We start from the raw sequence: 23035 nt of genomic DNA, 5'->3' as shown, positions 1-23035 counted from the left end.
GTCACAGGGACAAGAAGGGAAAGGCCAGGATATCCTAAGCCCAACCAAGGGAGAACTGCCCACACCCCGCAGGGGCAGACAGCGCCTGAAAGCCCTAAGGAACACAAGGACCACCTCAAACCCTAGGGAGAAGATGAAGAACCGGGGGCAGGGCCCACCGTAAGAAACACAGACACAGTGACAGAAAAAGCTGAACGCCCTTAGGTGCAAGCAGCGGACAAGGCAGTAACGGCTCCACCACCAAAGCGCAGACGGCACAAGGGAATACATCAAAGGCCACAACGGTGGAGTAGAACAAACAGGCCTGCACGGGCATGCGAAGCCAGCGGCAGGCAACACCACGGAACGGTGCACCCAGGACAAGCTAGACGCCAGCCGAAGGCAGAGGCCAGGAAGGGCTAGGACACACCCCAAGGGAGGGGCCGGTCCAGAAACACACACACAGAGCACCAAAGAAGTGGAACCAGGCAGAAAAGAAAGAAAGACGGAGGATGGACCAAGCCATCCACCAGAACACAGAAGCCAAGGAAAGCCAGTCCCCCCCCAGGACACCAGACAGTGGATTAAGCCGAAACACCGGACAGAAGAGCAGAATTGCTACAACACAATGCCGCAGACAGCAGGCCAGACTGGGCTAGCGATGTAGCGAACCAGGGGAAGGACGGACCTGGACGCAATGCAAGCTGCTTCAAAACAATCGGCAAGTAGTTCGCACCTGCGACATACCGTGACGCCACGGAGAGCAAGGAGCTCAAAGGGCAACCACACCTCCCCAGCACATGACAGAGCTATGTAATAGCTACCATTAACCCACATAGGGTATGTTACGTCCCAAGAAACATGGGAACACCTCTTAGGAAAATATTTCCGCAGCAGAGGACAAACAGAAAGACCTGGGGAGAAAACCACAAACGGCTTGCCAATCAGCCAATAAAGAAGACACAGAAGGCCTAATCTCAGGACCTACACGGGCTTACCAACAGCCAAAACCACAAGTCAAATAAGGGCCGGACCACCAGCCAACAGCACCGAAGGGCCAACGGAAGGACCCTGAAGGCACACCAACCACACAGAACACACGACCAGGGCTACTCGTTACTAGGCCCCAGAAAACAACCGGAGAACACCACCCAGAACACAGACCGACATCAAGGTCACTGAGGAAGGGGGGGGGGGGGGGGGGCGGGGGGGGGCAGGGGGGGGGGGGGGGGTGAGGAGGAGGAGAAGGAGGACGAAGCCCCGCAAGGAACCTCTGAATGGCAAAATCCGCAGGGGCGTGGAACAAAAGAGTGCCATCGAAGGGAAGGTCAACCAGCCGTTATCCAACGTTCTCAGGGAAAACACAACCCCTCAGCCAAGCATGGCGACGAAGGGCCACTGAAGAAGCCATGGTGCGACCAAGCACCTCAGAAACGTCCAGCGCCAAATGAAGCATAATCGCCGCCAGCTCCCGGCCATCCAACACATGGTGCCGCAGATCAGCACAGGCACCCTCCTGAGAAGAGGAAGACAGAAGGGACTCCGCCGAATACCACAAGCAAGAAGTGGCTCTGGCAGAGAACACGCCCCCCCCCCCCACAGGCCGGGGACCGGGCATCGGGGACAAACTGCAACAAGGGGGGCCCGGGCCCCTAGCCGGCCCCTGCGGTGCTGTCAGGGCCAGCAGCCGACAGCACCTGAGCGACATCAGCCCAGCCTCGGACAAGGCCGCCGCCTGCCCAGAGGGGGACTCGAGGACGAGCCTCGAGCCCCGGCAACCTCCTGCAACACCACAGGGACCCAATGGGGGGTTGCGGCGAGGCAGAGGTGCCGTGGTCCGAAGGAGGGAATCCCGGAGGGCCGCACCCAGACGACCCCACATCTCCAGAACCTGGAGCCGAACCTGTCGGCGCCGCAGAAGGCCCCGCACATGGCAAGGGATCCGCAGACGTCCCAGGAAGATTAGGAGAAGAAGGAAGAGCCAAAGATGCCTGCAAGGCCACTGCATAGGCCTCCATTTGGGCTCTGGTCGCACCCGCGCTGGGTGGCGACGCACAGGGCCGCACAACCCGCAGAGAACCCGCGCCTCCCCACAGGCCGGGGACCGGGCCTCGGGGACAAACTGCGACACTTACCAACAGGTGAGCAACACCCTTGCTGCCTTGGAGAGGGACGATGTCGGAGACGGAAGCGGTCGGTTCTTGAACCCTTCCGCGGGGGACGGACGACATCGACCTGGACATGCAGGCCGAGGAGTTTCATCCAGTGCTCCCGCCGGGACTTCGGCTTCATCTGCTGACAAGCCTCGCAGTCCGTGGAGTCATGGTGCTCCCCCTTTCAGACTAGCTGCAGAACCCACCTGTCCAAAGTGATAGTGCGCCAGTGGGGAAGAAGATGGCGAATCCTGCCGCCCACTGGCGTCTGGTGCGCCTGAAACACCAGACTAGGAAGGTTTTGAGGCGGTGGTGGCAGGGGCGGTGGTGGATTGACCCGCCTACCTGCCTCAGGACCAACAATGGGGGGCCCCACGACCTTGGCTGCGCTAAGACTGCGGCTGCGCTGGCCGGCAGTTCTGAAAGGAACGCGCTTGGGCGCCTCGACCCCGACCTCGAAAGGAGCAAAAAGCAGAACCCGAGGAGGTGCGCGTGGTGGCAAGACCTAAGGACTGGGCCGTAGCCCGAGAGTCCTTAAAGCGTTCCAGGGTGCTATCCGCCTTGTCACCAAAGAGGCTTGTGCCATCAAAGGGCATGTCCAACTAAGTGTTCTGGACATCCGTGGAGAAGCCAGTAGTTCTGAGCCAAGCGTAACGGCAGAGCGCCACCGTTGTGGAAAGTGCCCTGCCGAGGGAATCGGCCGTGTCATGTCCACAATGGTTAGTGAATTTAGCAGCATCTCTCCCTTCGGTAATGGCCTGGGAGAGCACCGCCCGAGCTTCCACAGGGCACTGAGGCAGAACCTGGGCCACGGTGTCCCACACAGAATGTGAATAGCGGCCCAACAGGCAGGCAGTATTCACCGCCCGCAACCCGGAAGTGGCAGAAGTGAAAAAAAAATTCCAAACTGCTCCAGTTTCTTAGATTCCTTGTCCAGAGGAGCAGAAGGGAATGCGCTCGGAGAGTCAGAAGCCTGGACAACCAGACTCTGAGGCGTCAGGTGTTGTGTGAGAAAGCTGAGGTCACCCGGCGATGGCGTGTGTAGGCCGCAGGCAACGACGGAGGCTCCACCGGAGCCGCAGGGGAGTGACCACCCACCCCCTCCACCACGTCCCGCGACCGGTGAGGGGTAGACTAAGAGCGACGTCGCTTCTTCAACTTTTTATGGTGCCTTGACTTACCTGTCCACGAGTCCGACGAGCGATGGTGTAGGCTCCGCGACCGGTCCCTCGTTCTGCCACGGGAGCGGGACCTCGATCGGTGCGGAACAGATTGTCGGGCCTCGAACAACTTTCAGGAACGCTCCTGCAAAGCACTCAGCTCCATGGCCCGCCAATCAGGGCCCAACTTGGGGTCATGGGCGTGCCCGAAGCACAAGAGATACACTGCGTGCGGGTCCGCCACCGACATGTTCCGACGGCAGACCCTACAGGACTTAAACCCGGGCATCCCTACTGCACCAGGATTAGAGTACCTGACAAAACAAGAGAAACAAATTATCAAAAACCAAGTTAAAGTAATAACTAGGAGTACCGTTCTCTCTCGGATCTGCGCCTGCTGGCGCGCAAGAAGAACGAACTGACATCAGCGCGCGTGGGCGTGTCTAAGTAGCTCCGACGATGTCATCTCGGCTGCTACGACGCCAGCGATGTAAGCGGCGCTGCACGACGACGCCTATCGACGCGCATGGGGTACTGCTGACGAGAACTCTCCGGATCCAGTCTGACGCCTGGGGATATTCTAAGGTAAGGAATCTATCACTAATGTGTCTCTTGAAGCGCAGCTAAACAATTGAGGAAAATCTTACAAGTTTAGAGAATTGATACGAGCAATACAGAATCAGACTGGCTGCCTAGAGTCCATCCACTCCCAACCTGTAAGAAACTGGCTCTATATATACTGCACCAAAGTAAGGTACAGTGTGTATAGAGTCCAGGAGTCTCCAGAGGTTTGGCAGAGGTTAAAGTTAGATAGAACCTTACTCTCTGAAGTGGTAGCTTGGTCGAGAAGTAAGGCAGTATCAGAGGACAGTGTAAAGCATTTGATGTACACACTCAGTCAGCAAATAGTCTCACACACTCAAGAAATGAACTCTAGGCCAATTGTTTTGTATAAAAAAAAAATATACTGTTTTATTTCTAGAACCAAGCAAGCCTGATACAGGTAAGCAGTAGTGATTGTCTTGTTTGAACACAGTTCAGAATTGCAGTATAACTGGTAGTGGTTTTCATTACAGGTTTAAGGAAGCAGTTTGCATTGCAGATATAGCCATTGAATGGGCTTTTTAAGTAAAATGCAGTTAATTACTGTTTAGATTACTTTTCCAACCACAGGACTGGATCCGATATTCAGCCCTGGGATATTTCCTGAAAACAGGTGAGTAAATGCATTTTGGTTAAAGGTATGATTTTTAAGGAATATAATTGTATTTCAAAAGTTGACACTTGGAAACCTTTTCACATAGAATCACCAATGTTATCCTACGGGAGGAAATTCACTTAGCAGGTAAGTTAGGTTATCATTACTTTTTCTTACTCAGTGCTGGATCCTGGATTCAGCACTGGGACATTTCCTGAAAACAGTTGACAGAAATCGTTTTTGTTAAACAGGCGATTTTTAAGGAATATCTGTATGTTGCAAAAATCGACACTTGGAAGAATTTCTGGTAAAAAACAGGAAAATCAAGTTATCGTAAAATCACAGTTGTAATGACTTTCTGGTCAGTGCTGGGCACCTAAGTCCAGTACTGGGATCTCTCCTGAGAACAGGTGAGTAATTTTGTTTTCGTTAATGGGACGATTTTTAGGGAATATTTCAAAGTTTCAAAACTCAACACTTAGAAGAATTTCCAAGTGAAAACCAGTCAATGTTATCCTATGGGCAAAATGTAAGTCATCAGCTTTTAGGTAAGTACTCAATTGGCAGAGTTAAGGTTCTGGGGCAATACTCAGGGGTCTCCCAGGTTCAGGTTTGTACTGTTGCTGTACCCTCAGCGACACAGGGGCGGCCGGGTGCAGAGAGAGTAGGCCCAATGTTAGCCTATGGCAGGTAGGGGGCCTTTGGTTGGTGACTGCTAGCAGGCAGGCAACGCGGCTGTGGGAGCAAAGCTCCTGGTCACTTACTCAGGGCAAGTGGGGAAGTCGAACAGGGTAGTTGGTGCACCCTCAGCGGCACTGGGGCAGCCGGGTGCAGTGGGCTTCTGGGCCATCGGGCGCCCAATGGATTTCAATGGGAAAGCTGTGAGACAAACAAAGGCTGCAAACACGGGGACGGTGATTCTTGAGGTGCAACCACCACTTCGAGAGGTAAGTTGGGAAGCTGTAGGTTGGGTAGACACCCAGGAGTTGAGCACAGGGGGCCGAGAGGCGCCAGGTGCAGGGGTGTCTTTTGGCATCGGGAAATCTTACCCTCTGCTGGTCGCGGTTGGAGGGGTCCCTGGTGTTGAGGCTGCAGGCGTCATCAGGAGCGTCTAGGTGAGTCCTTGGGTGCTGGATTCTGGGTCACCGTCGCCGGAGGGACGTCCTTGTGGTCTTTGTCCACTTTAGCTCGGGCCGGGCTCAGCGGGTGCAGAGTGGCAGGATCCGCGGTCTCAGGCCGGGGCCTGGGGTTGCAGATGTTTGAGCAGAGCCACTGCTCGTGGGAGTCCCAGTCTTTAGTTGAGCAAGGCAGCCAGGTCCTCCAGGGTTTGTGAGGTCGTTGACCACTGAAGAGGCCGGGATTTAGCAGGAGCAGGTTCGAGGGTCGACAGGCCGGTAGGGCTGGGGCCAAGTCAGTTGTTGTCGTCCTCTTGTTAGCAGCTGCACGGCTGGTCTTCATTCTTCTTGTAGTTTCGGAATCAGGATCTGAGGAAGGAAGGATCAGGTTGCCCCTAAATACTAAATTTAGGGGCGTTACAGGTAGGTAAAGGGCAGGGACCAATGGGTCCCTTCCCTGGGGTGGGTACACCCCCTATCCTGCCACTCTCCAGTGGGAGGGGGGCTGGAGCCTGTCCCTAGTTGGCTGGGTCCCCCCATCCTCAAGATGGCAGGGACTCGAGGTTGTGCTTCACCTCGCCTCCCCCACCTGAGGGGTGAAGTTGGCAGAGGCGGGCACAAATCTCTTACTCACTTTGTTTTTCCCGCCGGGTCTCCCGCCCAAAGTGGGGGGTAGAACCAGTGGGGACCAGTTGCTGAGTACAGCAAGTGGTCTAGCTCACAAAGGTGGCATGCCTTTGAAGCTTCTCCTTCGTGAACCCTGCCCATCTTGGGGGAGGAGGCTTGGCACCTCATCCCAGCATGTGCATTGTTTCAGGCCCCCGAGAGCAGCAAGCTCTTGACCCAGGGGTCCAGAAACATGTCTGGTGGTGGCGGTCTGCGCAGCCACTCAGTCAGGTCACTGGGAGTTGGTCAAGTTTCAGGGGGCATCTTTAAGATGCCCTCTGTCGTGCATTTTACATTAAATCCCACACTGGCATCAGTATGGGTGTAATGTGCTGAGAAGTTTGATACCAAACTTCCCAGTCTTCAGTGCAGCCAATATGGTGCTGTGGAGTTCGTAATGACAACCTCCCAGCACCATATACTCTTAATGGCAGCACTGCATTTACAGGGGCCAGGAATGGACCTGGACACTGTAGGGGTACAGGGCTCGTGCACCTGTACCCTCACCATTGGCATAGGGCATCCAGCTAGAGGGTTGACTGATGTATGCCAGGGCAGTGGTTTGTGGGCATGGCACACAGGGATGTGTGCCATGTTGTCTCTTTGTTTTGTTCTGCACCAAGGCACACAGTCTGCAAAGGCAGTGTGTGTGTGTCAGGGTACAGGGCCTCTAAGGGTGGCACAATAAGTGCTGCAGCCCTTAGGGGCCTTCCCTGGTCACAGTGCCCTGTGTACCTATGGTACCATTTACCAGGGGCTGACATGTGGCCAGAGATGCCAATTGGGTTTAGGCTTCAATGCAGTTTTAGGGAAGGAACACAGCCCCTGGGTACCTGATTGGCAAGAGCCCAGGGCACACTCAGTCAAAGTACATAAGCAATTCAGCAAAAAGTGGGGGCATACCATGCAAGAAAGAGGGCACTTTCTCACAGAACCATAATAATTAACTGGTACCATAGCTTGTCTAAATAACAAGCATACAGAGGACGAGGGCTGCCAGTCGCTCTGTTTCATCTTGAGGAACATTAAATTTCCAGTTTCAAAAGGCGATCTATGAGCCTTTGGACTTAAAAGAAGTGCCTGGATAGGAAGCACAGAGCCCCTTGGAGTCGCCCATCCATATTTAATGTAAATTGATACTTGTATAGCGCACTACTCACCCGCAAGGGTCTCAAGGCGCTTGTACGCATACCGCTGTGGAACCCATCCTGGCTTCCCCTGTGAGGCGTCCACTCCTGGGCACCCCCAAGGTGGAGGCCAGGCATCCTTTAGCGTTGTGGGGGCCGTTGTGGAGATTAAGCAAGCTATTGCCCAGAGTTGCAGAGTGGGACTCCATGATTGGAAGAGGCACCGAGGCGAGAATTATCAGGTCTGTGGAATTTTTGAGCCCAAGACCCGGCGAGGCGGAGAATTGAACCCTGGTCCCGGGCTAGACCTCGGCATCAGGGTCTGCCGCTCTAATCATTGAGCCACACTTCTCCACTTTACAAAGAAATTCACATGGAGCCCCATGCGCCGGAGGGATGACTTGTCTGAGATAACCTTGAAGTGATTAAATCCATAACAGTACCAGATTGATACTACAGTACCACAAAGGGTTGAAACCCCACAAAGGCTGCACACAGACTCTTCCAGATAGTCCAGAGGAAGACCCCACTAAGACGGTTAAAATATCGCTTTTATTGAGGGGTCAAAACGTCGACGCTATAATGACAAGTGTAGAGGATCACCCAGGATACTAGACCAACAATTTGATTAATCACACACTGGGTTGTGATTCCTATCTCTTTATTATTATTTTTTTCACACTGTGTTCAAATATAATTTTTCTATGTAGTATATGTCCATTTATTTTGGGGAATGTCCTGTGATTTGTAAATATTTCAATGTATGTGCACTATGGAGTCCTTAATGTTAGTTCTAGAAAGCTATTCTGTGTGTATGTAAATATATGTATGACAATAAGCTTACACTGATTTTTCACAAACAGATAAAAACACATTGTTAAAATATAAAACACGAGTTTTGCGTTTTTTGGTTTGGATATAATGTCCTGTTATCTCATTTATTGATTGTTCTCATCTATTTTTAGAGAGAAATAAATTGTATAAATGTCTTAGATTTTGATGAGTGGCAGAACCACCTTTTCACATACATCTATAATGCAACTGAGCAGCGATAGGAAAAATAACATTTGCTTGAGTTGTGTCCATGGGCTCAATTATTATCAACTGGGTCTGTGAATTCTACAGATCTTGTTTCCCCAACTTACAGACTGAATTACAACTTCGGTTTTAAAGTCATTAGGAGAGTGGTGGAAAGTCTAGAAGTCAACTTACAAAATGCTTTCCTAAACTCACAAAACTCAGAGAAAAGAAAATCTGCAAAGAAGGCAAAGGCAGCATACAAGAGAAGATTAATCCTCACAGGATTGTGAATGCTTGAGGGACCTTCTCAAACTGGTATCTCTTTGACATGTGAATTGACAGTATTTTTCTTTTTTAAGTTTAATTGACAGATATGAGTGGATTCTAACATGATGACAAATACTGTACCTTGAGGTATTCATCCATTTGATCTATAAGACTAGTGAAGAATTCATAAGCATCCTGTTGTTCCCGGACAAAAAGCTCCTTATTCCACATCTTGAAGATCTAAACATATATCACAAATCAAAAAAAAGTCCTCATTACAATCCACACTTCAATCTAGTTATGTGAGATCAAACAGAATTCTGCTTCTGGGTGGGAAGCCTATGTATATGTATGGTACTGTATGGTTTAATAAATATATATATATATATATACAAACAGCGTCCAGTCCGCGTTGTAGCAAAAGCGGAACTCCAGGCACGGACCTCCGATCTCCAAATCGAATCACGAACCAAAAACCATACGTGGATGAAGCAGTAGAATTTTATTAGCAGCAATATATCACAGGACCAGTGTCCTCCATGACGCGTTTCGCTCCTCAGAGGGAGCTTGATCACATGATGCGTCTCCATGCTGGGACGTAAAATGCTAGTTAATACTGATCTGTACAAGCAATCTTCGGCAAGTGCCCTAAATATACAGTTTCAAATTGTGTTTCTCTCCCAATACATAAATAGTAGATGAGACCTGATGTAAATCAAACAAAACCAGAAAAGCATCATATATATGTACACCTGTCATGCAAATCGATCAATGATGAAAATTACAAAAAATATATATAATAGTCCAATCCATATCATTCTGATCAATGGCAGCAGAATCATCAATAAAGTGCAAGTGCAATATTGGAGAAATAGCTGATCGAATCTAAAAAGACCCAATACTAAGAGAAGGACAAGAATATATAAGAATCAATAAATAACGATTTTGCAAGATAAAACATTATTACAAATACAAATAAAATAGAATGCCAAAAGGTTAAAAACAGTCTGTAAAAAACAACAAGATATGAAATACCAAAAAGTGCAAAAAAGTGCAGTGCAAAAATATTGCCTCGAACACTTAGCAGCAGTAGAAAGAACCCTGAATCGCTTAAGCCTAAACGATACTAAAGAGCCAGTGCAAGGATAATTATAAAAACACAGAACAAACCAATATAAATTCAATTAGATAGATGTAACAGACTCATTGGGAGCAGATGATTATCAAAAATACAGTACCGTCTTATACAAAAAAACACCTGAAAAAACTGGTTCATAAAAAGTTATGCAAATCTTCATTCATGTTAAGACCATTAGGGACTCTTGTATCGAGAGCTAAAATGAAATGGGATTCTCTCTGTCTCAATAATTTCACTCGATTACCCCCCCGACCGGGGTTGGGAACTGACCCTAGAACTGTGTATTCCAAATCTTTCAGTTTGTTATCAAGGATAGATTTGAAATGCCTGGCCACCGGGTAATTGTGGTCAGAATTAACAATAGCCCTAACGTGCTGAAGAATGAGTTTATGAACCGGGAACTTAGTGCTGCCAATATATTCAAGATTGTAGGAGCACTTCAGTTTGTAAATAGCATATTCGGTACGACATGTCAGATATATATATATATGTTTATATATACATACACACTTAAATCAACTGCATGTGTCCACATGATGCATTAAACGCCCGTAAAAGTATTTCAAAAAGTGCATTATGAGAAAGGAAGCCAGCAAGAGACAGAAAGAGAGGAGGTTTCTCCCATCATCTTCCACCAGCTCCTTCCTGTGTCCACATCTACAGTTCTGCAAGATTAACAGTCGCTCCCTATAGTACTACATAACCATGATGTAGGAAGGGGCAGAAGTTGAGAATATCAGTGGTGTTTCTGCCAGGTGGATCCTCATTTCTGGGTATACAACCACAGTTAATGACATGGCCAAAGCTGCAGAAACAAAGGGTGAGAGGGGAAGATTGCTTTTCTTTTGGACTGAAAATATTTACTGCTTTTGCCTATACGAAGGCAAAGTTAATTTTAGCACTGGTAGAGAACCACAAAATACCACTGCTTCCGTACGCTCTGATTACACACAATATAAAATGATTTTTCTTAAAATCCCATAAAAATAGAGTCATTCTTTTCAAAATATCATTATTTTCAGCAGTAATATTCAGATGGAGCAACAGAGAAAGAAAGCATACCTTCCAGAAGTTCTCAGGAACATAGTACTGGAGCTTGCTTTCCATCAAATGGCCGAAAAGAGACTGGACTTGGTAGAACACATTGTCATCCGGATTGTCTGTATCGTCGTCGATAGAAAGTAATGCCTTATAAAACAAAAACAGACTGATACTATTAACTGTACGCATTTCATTCCAATGAGGTCCTGTACATCAAAAATATAGTTAGCTAAAACAAACTATTAAGTTGTCACTAAGGCTGAAGCTGTTTCTCAAAGCAGGTACCTCAGAAAACACATCACTGGGTTTTTTAAAGGAGGCATTCAATACAAAGCAAACTGACCTTTAATTATTCCAGTTACCATGACTACATCCAAATTAGGTTATATTTTACATACAAAGCTTAGAGAACTCAAAGTACCTGGATGAGTATACATTTGTCAACGAAAGTCATTATTCCTAGGGCACATAGGGAGCCACTGTTACTAGTAAAGTTCTAGCCAGACGTTGGGAACAAATGTTTCTAATGGATAAAATAATTAATAGGGCATCCAGGAAAAAGATGTTCTCTCACTGTGAGAAAGATGGCAATTTTTAAGTGGTATTATGAAAAGATGCCAGTCGGGAAGTTCATTCAGGATACATTTATTGCCAAACAAGACAGGAGTTGCCAGACACCCAACTGTCTTGCTCCTGGATACAACTGTCTCTCCTCCTGCACCTCCCGTTCTAGAACCCTTCACAATTAGAACTTCACTGCTGCCTCGAGAGGCACAGAGAGCAATACACAACCCAACACATCTTCCCTATACAAATGAAACAAAAATAAAATAAGGAACTAAAATTGAATAAACCATAAGGCATAAAATCATAGCAATGTAAAACATAGCGGAGAAATGCAAAGTACAAAACCTATTAATGCACAACATTCTCATGAAACTTATTGGGTATTTTTGTTAACCTGAAAGAAGGAACACGCTTAGTGTCATGACATACCACACCCTGATTAGCACGAGACATCAAAATGACCAGGTGTCAAATCAAAATGTGGCTTTGGAACCGAGATTTTGTTTTTGTTCGACCATCTGCCATCCTCCAGTTTCACCACACTTTTGTTGACTCTTAAATCAGAAAACTTGGACTCACCCTTGGGCAAGATCCGTGGACACTTGACCCGGACTAGATCTCAAACTTCCACTCTCAACTCCTTAGTTCTTGGCTGAACTTATTTGTTCTGAGCTTCCACTCTTTTCTTGCTTACCGCCTTCATCTTTCCTTCTGGTGACTCAAACACACCAATCCACCTTCTTAATAACTTAGAAGAGGGAAGATGACCTCTCAGTAAAATGAACGGAGAAACCTCAGTATCATAATTAGGAGTGGTGCGTACCGCCCACAACAGGTTTTTCAGTTCATTTTTGCAATTCAAACCACTGGCCTTAGACAATTGTATATTTTCTTCGATTACTCTATTGAACCTCTCAACGAGACCATTGCTCCTTGGATGGTAAAGTGAGGTTTTTGTACTTAATTCCCACAAAGTCCATAAACTTCTTGAATTGTAAAGAAGTGAATTGACAACCATTGTCTGAAACCACCTCAACAGGAACGCCTTCTCTTGCAAATAGAAATTCAAGAAATTCTATTACACAAACAGTAGTGGGACTTTTACAAACTTTAACTCAGGCCAAAGACTGTAGTAATCCATCAGAACTATTCCATACTCAGGAACTCCGTTGACAGACAATGTCAAAGGACCTATGATGTCAATGGCAAGTTTGGACCAAGACTTAGAAGGAACGTCTACAGCCTCAACAGGACTAGGAACTGTTAATTGGGATTCATCACTAACAGCACAGCACAAACAAGCTCTCACAAAGTGTTCCACGTGCCGAGCTAGGCCAGGCCACCAAAAATGTTCTCCAATTCTTCTTTTCATGGCACGCATGCCAATATGACCTTCGTGGACGAACGTAAGAACCTTGTCTCTCATGCCTACAGGAACTACAAGTAAGGAAGAACACTAGATGAGACCATTGACAACAGATAGCTCATCGAAGACATGTTTGAACTTGCTGATATCATCTTGTGAACATTCTCTCGTCCAACCTGTTTACACCAAATTCATAAGTCTCTTAATGTCCAAGTCTGCTTCATAAGCATCTCTCCATTCGTTCTCCAAAATGGCACCATCCGGATGAGACACAGTATAACAAAAAATCTCAGAATCAAAATTCCTATCTTCATAATCACAAACATCATCTAGACAGCTGGGAAACCTGGAAAACAATCTGCTAAAATGTTTTTAAATCCAGGGACGACCTGGACAACCTGGACAAACAATCTGCTAAAATGTTTTTAATTCCAGGGACATATTCAACATTGAAATTGTGCTCTAAAAGTCTATATTGCCACTTAGCAATCAAAGGGGTTGCCTTGTCTCTCCCCTTGGTGGTAAAAAGGCTGAACCTAAAGGTTTGTGGTCCACTCTTACAGCAAATTTGGAGCCCCATAAATAGTGTTTAAAATGAACAATGCCCCACCAGCAAGCTAGAGCCTCTCGCTTCACCACTGAGTATGTTGCTTCGGCATCCATAAGACCTCTGGAAACAAAAGCTACCACCTCATCCTTGCCATTTATATGTTGCATGAGAACAGCACCCAGCCCTTTCTGACTGGTATCAGTCATAATTATCGTGCGGTCATTAATGTCAAAAGGCTTAAGAGGAATGGCATGAGAAATTTCTTTTTTGATTAAATCAAATTCCTCAGCGCGCACAACACTCCACTTGAAGACTGCATTCTTTTTTAGAAGATTCCTCATGTGAAAAACGTTTAGGCAGAACAATTTGGTACGAATCTCGCATAAAATCCGATGAGTCCTGTGAGAAGTTGGCCTGATGTATGATGTCACTAGTTCTAGTGTACACCTTATATCAGTCCAAATACCCTTATGGTGATTGGTTGTAAAGTCAACCTTATAGACCAGCTATCCTAGTGGTAGCATGGACAAGAGCAGTCTTAGGCTAAACTCTGAATGGCATGTGAAGCCAGCTGTGAAACCATATATAATCCCTTGAATACCAAATGAAAGGACACCACAACAGATATATATGTAAAATAAAGTGTATTTATTCTAGTCAAACCCTCAGCACTCTTTATGAGATTAGAGGTAAGTACAACACAGTCTTATTTAAGCATACATTAAGTCACACAGGTAAGTAATACAGTTAGGCCCTAGGGGCCACGCAAACCATCTACTAAGTAAGTGGTATAAGGACCACTGTCACGGAAATAGGATAGGCCTAGGCCTAGGGAAATCGCTGGGGCTACACTACACTAGCAACAGTTAGGAAGTGGGAGGCCCACGGGATTCAGGTGCAGAATGGAAACACTCACGCGTAATGCGTAAAAGTCGATAGAATTACTAGCAGTTAGAAATTAACAGTTTAAGGACACTTCTAAAGCAGCTAGAGAGTCGAGACTCGGAAACTAGACCCTAGGATAGTCACTACCCTTGTGAGCACCGAAGTACCCAAGTTACCTAGCCCACAGGCTGCGGGTGCATAGGTGTGAACTTGCGTCGGGTTTCGTCGTGGACTTCTATGGATGCCTGAAGGAAAGTTGCTGACAGGCAGTCAGTGAAGAGTGTCCGGTGGATCCCAAGGCTGGGATCAAGAAGAGAGGAGACCTGCAAGCAGAAGGGACAGAGTCAAGGTCACTAGCCAGTGACCACGTGGAACCAGGAAGGAACCAGGCGATGTCGTGAAGATTGCAGGTGAAGGTGAAGCTTGTCGCTGCAACCACGAGGACCAGGGAACGTCGAGGACGACCAGGACCAGGAGGCGAGCTGTCCCACGAAGGCTCTTGCTGTCGGCGGCGTCGAAGTTGGACTAGGACTCACCAAGCCTTGGCAAGCGGAACCCACGAAGAACGGAGGACTTGCTTCTGGTGCAGACCAGGAAGGTCTGGGGTGTTTCTCTTTTGCAAGGAAGCGGGAGCCAGTCTGGAGGAGCCAAACCAGCGGTGAAGATTTCTAGATGCGTCGTCACAAAGGCCACTAGCCAACAGGCAAGCAACCGGACAGACGCGGCAAGCAGGAAAATGCAGAAGGGCCCCACGCAGGACTCGTGGAGTGTGGGGGGCTGATCTTCGGTGCAGATGGTGCTTGGGGTTGGGGCTTCTCAATCCCCGGTGCACAACTTCGAGGGTGCCTCAGAAGCTGCGCTGGAAGATACTAGCCACTTTTCCCAGGTAGCCGGTCCCACGTCTCTTGTCGCCTCCACGGATCTCAGCTCGGCTGTGGATGTGGATCAGGGTCGGAGAAGTCTGGAAGTCAAGGCTCTGGTCGGGCTCTGCAGTCGGTCCCTCGTAGAACTTTAGCAAAGCAAAGGGTAGTCTCTTGATGGTGCCTGTTTGCACAGGGTAGCCACTCCTTGGCCACAAGGGAGATTCTTCAGTCGTCTTCTTTCGTCGAATGTCGAAGGTCCAGAGTTTCTGTTCAAGTTGCAGGTTCAGGATAATCTAATCTCCTGGGGCCCAGCTACCACTCTTATACTAATCTGGGGGGCTGGGTTACCTGCTAGGTCACGCCTTATGGGTGGGACCTGGGAGGGGGGTGGTTACACCCCCTTCCCTTTGTCCAGTTTCGCGCCAGGACTGGGGCTGGAGTGCCCCAGCACCGGTTTGAACTGGACTATGCACGGGACACCTTGTGTGCCCCAGGCATGTCTCATCCTTTTCCTCCCTCCGTGCCCCAATACACTAAGGCCTGTCTGGGGTGGTGCTCGCACCTCCCAAGGCAGGAAACCTATTGTCCAAGCCTCCCTTGCCAGGATCACTCCCAGCAGCAGGAGGTCAGACTTGTGTCTGTGGCAGCAGCATCCATTTTGTGATGCTGGGGCTCTGGTTAACTTTAACCGGGTAAGTAGGTTACAACATGTCTTCTCCCTCTAGAAGGGAGGGATAATATCCTCATCCCCAGAAATGGGATGGGGGTATTATTCCAAAGTGTTAGACACCTTACACGACATGTTTTGATAAAGCCAAACCATAGTTACCATAACCGTTTAAGATTATAAGGCACTTTAAGAGTATATGGTAGGCTATATCATAGAACAGCTATAAGGACATGGTTCCGGAAGCTGCAGACAGGCTCAGCTCATGCTAGAGCACCATCTCACATGTTACCAAGCACTCTGCCTCCAGGATTGTTAAGGCCTGCCATAGGAGTGGCTGATAGGTACACATGTGTCTATATGCAAGTTAGGTATAGGAATACTACACCTAAGCAAGGAGTGATTACACAACCTTGCCCCAGCTGAGTGATCAGCCAGTTGTGTCATAATGGAAGGCCAGGCCAGGGGTGGCACAATACATGCTGCAGCCCCTGGTAGGCCTAGGATACACCTATGCCCTGGGTACCTAAGGTACACTGTACAGGGGCCAATAAGGTGACCCTATCCAAATGGGTTATGCACCTAAAGTACATAGTATCAATTTAGAGAGAGAACAGCAGGGCTGTGGGTCTGGTTAGCAGGCCCACAGCCACATCTAAGTCGAAAACCAGTAAAGCAAAAGCAAAAAGTGGGGGTGAACATAGAAAGCAGACCCTACTCTCCTACACAGCAGACCCTACTCTCCTACAAGTCCCATGAAGGATCTCAATTGATCCTTGCCACCAGGTGCACTAAAATCCTCTATTGCTTTAACAAGGCTTGCCTTAGGTTCAACACCCTTGGAAGACAGTTTGTATCCTAAATATTCCACAGAACTCCAATTGAATTTACATTTTGCAAGGCTCAGGGTAACACCTTTGCTCTGTAGAATAGAAAAAACAGTATGCAATCTTTCTTTGTGTTGATTCCGATCAGAACCATACACCAACACATTATCTTGGAATGCCATCACCCCGGAGATGCCTTTGAACATACTCTCCACAATCCTCAAAACCTTGCGGGGTGATGAAAGCAGTGTAGTGCCTGGACTCGGGATGCAAATCAATTTGATGATAAGCGGAAGTCATATCTAGTAGACTAAACCACTTACCATCCTTCAGGGTAGTTGTTATTTCTGTGATGTTGGGCAATGGGTGTTGATCAACCCAAATGTGGCGATTTAAATCGCGAAGATCAACACACATGCGCAACGCCCCATTGGCTTTCCTGGCTAAAACAATGTGAGAAACCCAATCGGAAGATTCAATGGGTTCTATGGCAACGATAGAACACAATTTGTCTAATTCATTTTTTTGAATGCATCACGCATAGCTAGGTGTACCCTGCAAATTTTGTGCACCACTGATTTGTGCTTTAACCCGTTGAATAGGCCTAACTTATCCTTAAAATTTCAGGGGACGCAGAATCCCATGCTTCTTTCTTGATGGTTTGTACACAGACCAAATCTTTCTTCAATATGACTTGGTGAGGGTCATTGGGATCCAGTACAATACCCAAATTACCTTGGTCATGCCACCCCAGCAAACAAGTATCATCTACATACACACCACCTTGAGATCTACTGCTTTTGAAACATAAATTGGCATAGAATTCACCTAGCACCTCGATGGTTTTACCACCATAACCAACAAGCCATATTGTCGAATGCTTGAAAGAAAACCCTTGCGACTGAAACAAATCCTCCCCTATCTTATCACTAATAAGTGTAAATGGGGATCCAGAATCAGCCAACATCTTAATGTCCACTCGTTGACATTCAGGACACACAAGGGTCATCTTACTTATTGTGTAATAGCAGTGACTGGATCAGCACATTGAGATTCTGGTACCATGCAAATTTGGTCTTCTTCACTTGAGGACGACTCTCCTGCGAGTTGCTCAATGTTGAGAACTTTCTTGGAAGAGGAGTCTGTATTGAATGATGATCTGCAAGCAGATTTACAAACTTTGGTGAAATGTCCTCTTTTAAAACATTTGGCGCAGGTTTTATCAATGGCAAGACAGAATCTGGCATTGCCAAGATGAGAAGTGCTGCCGCAATGGTAGCATTCCCAACACTTAGAGGGTCTGATACTGGTTCTCACATTTCCACCAGTTCTTTCTTGGCGTGAATTGTTCTCTAAAGTTTTGTATTTACTTTTGACAGCTAAAACATCTTGTGTTGGAGAACTAGTACTGGAAATTGTCATTTGTTCCAGATAAGAAGTGGTGCTTTCAATCCTGGTGGCAATCTCCAATACTTTTTGTAAAGTCAAATCAGGTTTGGGCAAAAGAGCCTCTTGAACTTTTTTATTATTAGTTTTCTCTACTAGTTGATCTCTGATCATCTCTTCCTCAAATGCTTTATATTCGAATGAAACAACCAAAATACGTAAAGCACCCACATAGCTAGATGCAGACACTCCAGTTAACTGCACCCTTTTGCAGAATTTGTGCCTTTCTAACGTAACATTTTTACATGCTTTGAATCTAGTGTCAAGAGATTTAATAGCTGTAGCATATTCGTCTTCAACTCCGTCACCCTCACCTTCAATGAACAGAACTAAGACTTTTAGAACATTGTTAGAGTCGGGGATCTCTGATTGGCGCAAGGATGTCCTTGTGTCAAGCAGGGACCCTCTCCTCCACGTCAGGGCAAAGGATAACCCCTTTTGGAATGACCCTTGCTCACCCTCTAGGTGCGTGGCGTGAGCAGCCAAGGTGATTCTTCAGGCGTTGTTGGTTAAGCAAGTATAATCACACACACAGTAAACACATTAATCCCCCCAGAAACGGACACCAGGCTTCGGTATGTGAAAATACGTTCTTTTATGTAAAAATAGTTATCTCAATATGCAGACTTATCACAAGACCAGTAACGTTGTTTCTATGCCACCAGATTATTAAAGCAGGCAAACAGTTCTTTACGCGAATACTTCTTTAGTCGTTTCTCAATGTCACTTGGGAGATTCCAGTCTTGACTTACTTCAGGCCTACCGCGGCTCACGCATCGGTCGTGGGCGCGCTCGCGCCGTGCACATCTCCTCCCGGTGGCTCCCGGGCAGCGGCGGTGCGACGGGCGTGCAGTGAGGATTTAACGGGGAAGTAAGGCGGTGCGGGCCCCGAGCCCGATACTGGAATTCCTGTAGCACTGTTGCATGGAGAGAGTCGGCACAGATCGGTGCGACTCTCGGCTTTGGGGAAGTGTTCTTGGATCCTCAATCAGCGGGTGTGGGCAACAGGCAGGCGCGGCCATCGACCCTTAGCACGGCGGTGCAGGGGGGGGTCTCCACAGCGGGGGCGGCGCGGCCTGAGATGTCCGGGGATAGCGAAGCGGGGTCACAGGGCACGGACAGTGCAGCTGTATGACCCGGCGTAGATCACAGTCGTCGGACGGATTCCGGCGGGAGGGCTGACAGCGCGTTCAGCACACTCCAGTGACAGGCGGTGACAGGGGCGCAGGCAACCTAGCCCGGGGACAGAGAGCGGCTCCGGACGGAGCGGGGCTCTCACGGGGTAAAGGCAGGCAAGCTCCTGAGTGTCACAGCCCTAGGAGGGGGCGATGAGGGACGCAGTCTCTTTCCAGCGGGATGAACACACGGCTCGATTGGAGGACGAGCAAAAGCACAGAGAATCCACTGGTCCTGGGGTTCAGTTCAGGGGGCAAGCTCAGATCAAGCCCTTGGAGAATGTTCAAGCACAAAGCAGCAAAGTCTTGTCAGCAAGTCTCTTCCTCTCCTTTCTCAGCAAGGCAAGCAGCAGGCCAGCTCCTCTAGCGTCTTCTTCTCCTTCTAGTCGGGCAGAGGTTCTTTGTGGTAAAACAGGATTCTGATTTGCAAGGAGCAGGGCTCCTTCTTTTATACCACATTTCTTTTGTTCTTTCAGGCCAGGGGGGCCTTCGCAAAGTCGTTCTCAGTCCTGAGCACTTTGTTGGGTGTACTCTGAATTCTGCTTTCAGTGTGAGGGGCAGGCACATCAGCCGCTCCACAGGAGGTGGAGCCGGCATTCAGGGGACAAGTACTTTCAGGATCACCTTGTGGACAGCGCTTCGCCCGTCCGGGGCCAGGTGCAGGCTGAGTCATCAGTCGCTCCCCAGGGAGCGGAGCCAGCTTTGTGGTGGTGGAGCACTGCCCTATTCAGAGTCCAAGGGACACCCCCACCTCCCACCAAGGTGCTCTCCTGCCATTCGCTACCTGTCATCCCCCCAGCCCTGTCACTCACATAGCCCAGACAGTCAGATACACGCACAGCAGAGGCGGGCTGAGATGGTTAAGCGAGTAAATACGGACTTTCTAAAAGTCGTATTTACAAACCCAGGATAGTAAAATAAACTTGACTACAAGAAGTATTTTATCATTCCGAGTTCAGGCATACTAAACATATCTCTCTACCACGTTCCCTGAGCCTGCTGGGATTATAGGATGTAATAATTCCAGCAGCTCATCTGGCCTAAGGGGAACAGGTAGCCTTGCAATAGTGAACCACGAAGATGGCGGTGATTCACTATTAGGACAGGCCTCACAACCAGGGCCTGACCTACCTTACACCTACAACGCACCCTGCCCGCGGGCCTACCATAGGGGTGACTAACATGAGGCTAAGGGAAGGTTCTGGGGGCTGGCAAGTGTGTGCACTTGCCCAGCCAGCTTGACAGCACGGGACTGCACGCGGGGTCGGCAGTGGCAGACCCAGGACACATTTTACATGGCCGCTGGTGTGGGTGGCGCAACCAGCGCTGCAGCCCACTAGCGGCATTGGCATTCACAAGCCCTGGCACTCCGGGTGCACTTTACTGGGGACTGACAGTGAATCCAATAAACCAATCATGAACATCAATTACAGGTACACTTTATCTTAGGGAGCACTTGCGCTGCGGCACGGATTAGCCGTGGCGCAGCGCCCTGAGCGGACAACACCAGAAAAACAATCGAGGCACACCATCAAAAAGTGGAAGGGAAACTCACGCCAAGGTGCCAGGTCTAACAAACATGCTTTACAATACTGCGGCCTTCAGAATATAAACAGTGTCTTAATTTGGCAAATTTCTTTGTCTGTGAACGAATCACCATCAAGGGCATCTAAGTATGCTTTAAAACTTTATTTCCATTTTTCCCCAATCAGATTCAGGTGAAGCAGGATTAGGTGTTAACACAGGCGGAGGCAATAAAGTTTGTTGCACGACTGAAGAAAATGCTCAAATGTATTATAGAGTTGTGGGTTAAAACCGGGCAAAAAGTGGAAATTTCCAACACAATAAAATGAATGAAACATTCAGTGCAACAAAGGCTAAAAATATATGTACACACTAGAAAATGAGGTGTGTGCGTCACCGCTTGAGTATGAATTTAATAAGAGACACACATGGTGTGTGTATCACCGAAGTAAAAGAATGACACACAGTTAGAAAAGGTAGGTGTGTGTGTGCGTGTCACTGCCGTATTTGCAAAGCTGCAGTGTTGAGAGATATTGGGCTGATATAGCCCAAAGCAAAATGGTCACCACGTAAGTTATGAAGGTGTGCCCCGAAGGCATTAAAGTGAAGCTGAGGCTTAAAATGGCCGCTGCGTGCCTCTGCGTAACATGCATACATGCGCGTATATCCAGAACGAGTCAGGCAGTGTGTTACAGCGAATGTGTAGAAAACATAAAATGGCCGCTGAAGATATGAGCATGCCTGCGCACGTTGGACCAATCGCAAGGCAGGAAGGTCAGGCAAGGATCAGGCAACAAGCACCGGAGCTTGCGATGGAAACGGAATGGCAAGGGCTTGAGTAAAACTGAACAGTACCTCAAGATATGGCGATACTTCAAGAATGTGCCAGCAGGACAGAAAATCGTGCTCCCCTTGGATTCAATACCAGTCTTCTTGAGGAACAGGGCTTGCACAACTTCTTTAATGCTGCTCGCTCTGCACGTGTCAATGTCTTGTTGGCAGGCAGGCAACTCTTCGCCAGTGAAAAGATGCCAGTCGGTAAGTTCATTCAGGATACGTTTATTGCCAAACAGGACAGGAGTTGCTAGACACCCAACCATCCAGCTCCTGGATCCAACCGTCTCTCCTCCCGCACCTCCTGTTGTAGAACCCTTCACAATTAGAACTTCACTGATGCCTCGAGAGGCACAGAGATCAATACACAACCCTACATATTACTGCTCCCATCACCTTTTGTGTGTTTCATGTACCGCCCTATGTGTCATGGGTATGCTCAGACCTGGGTCCTATGCTCACTATGTCACTGGAACCAAGCTGTACCAGACTAGGGCAAAACCGGTCAGGGTTGCTAGTGTTCCGGTTCAGGGAGGATATCTGGCCTGGCAGTTCAGGATGGGCTGTTCCCATGAGGAGCAGTGTCAAGACTGATTTGCATATGGGTGGGTCCAAACTGAGGTGACATGGTGAGCAAAAGAACGATGGGTTGGGATGCAATGCCGACTGATTGGCAGTGGTTAGACAAATTGCAAGGATTCCTCCCATCAACTTTTGTGTGTTTCATATATTTTACTATCATTCTTTCTGACATTTCTGTTGGACTAGAAACTCATTAAAACAGCATAGGTAATATTATTGTATAATTCAGTATATGAATTTTGGAATCGAAAACTTCTCAAACTGAAGACAGAATTAAAATATTCCATACTACATAGCAGGGCCATTAAACTATTAAAAGCAAAGTCGCTAAGAAAAAGTGACTTATCGTCAATGACGCTCTTTCTGTTGGATACTCTATCTACCTGCAGCCTCCTCATCTAAGGAATAAACCAGGTGCAGATTGGATATGTAAACGTTCTCAACAGCTCTTCAATGCCAGTATGGGGCACTGGCTCTGTGTCGGCATAGGAAATGACACCATTGTGATGTCCATGGAGCATTACAAACGCACTCCGGCGTTCTGACGTCAGTTTCCCATCCATGTTTTCCATGCCTTTGAGGAAATTAGGATGACAGACATTATTGTCAGGGTACAGTGCAGCAACTAATTTGGAACTTTATTAAGCGGAATAACCTGTGACTAAACTTCAAGACGGGGAGATGGGAGGAATCGGTGAGGAATCTGAAAAGAGGGTCCTTCGAGCGGCCAATTCCTCCAATTCGGACTATATTGCCAAGCAATATCCAATTCCGTGGAGTCTTGAAGGCTGATCATACAAGGAAATCCTGGAGGACAGAAAAAGCTAAATAGTCATCTCTCCTCAACTCCCAATCTAAGCAATAATCCTTTACAAAAATGAAGAG

General features: G+C 47.9%; 1 protein-coding gene across 4 annotated transcripts in view; it reads right to left on the bottom strand.

The window, feature by feature from the left end:
* USP24 (ubiquitin specific peptidase 24) overlaps window positions 1-23035 on the bottom strand; it is a 2082369-nt gene that overhangs the window by 1018337 nt on the left and 1040997 nt on the right. For all 4 annotated transcript variants that reach the window (XM_085602520.1, XM_085602518.1, XM_085602517.1 and 1 more), the window contains exons 43-44: window positions 10886-11011; window positions 8827-8925 (exon numbers count right to left, since the gene is read on the bottom strand). In XM_085602520.1, coding sequence (XP_085458646.1) covers window positions 8827-8925; window positions 10886-11011 — 225 coding nt within the window. The remainder of the gene's footprint in view (window positions 1-8826; window positions 8926-10885; window positions 11012-23035) is intronic.

This window comes from Triturus cristatus, chromosome 4_2 (assembly GCF_964204655.1).
Source record: "Triturus cristatus chromosome 4_2, aTriCri1.1, whole genome shotgun sequence".
NCBI classification, from domain to species: Eukaryota; Metazoa; Chordata; class Amphibia; order Caudata; family Salamandridae; genus Triturus; species Triturus cristatus.
This window is presented reverse-complemented; position numbering and strand designations above follow the sequence as displayed.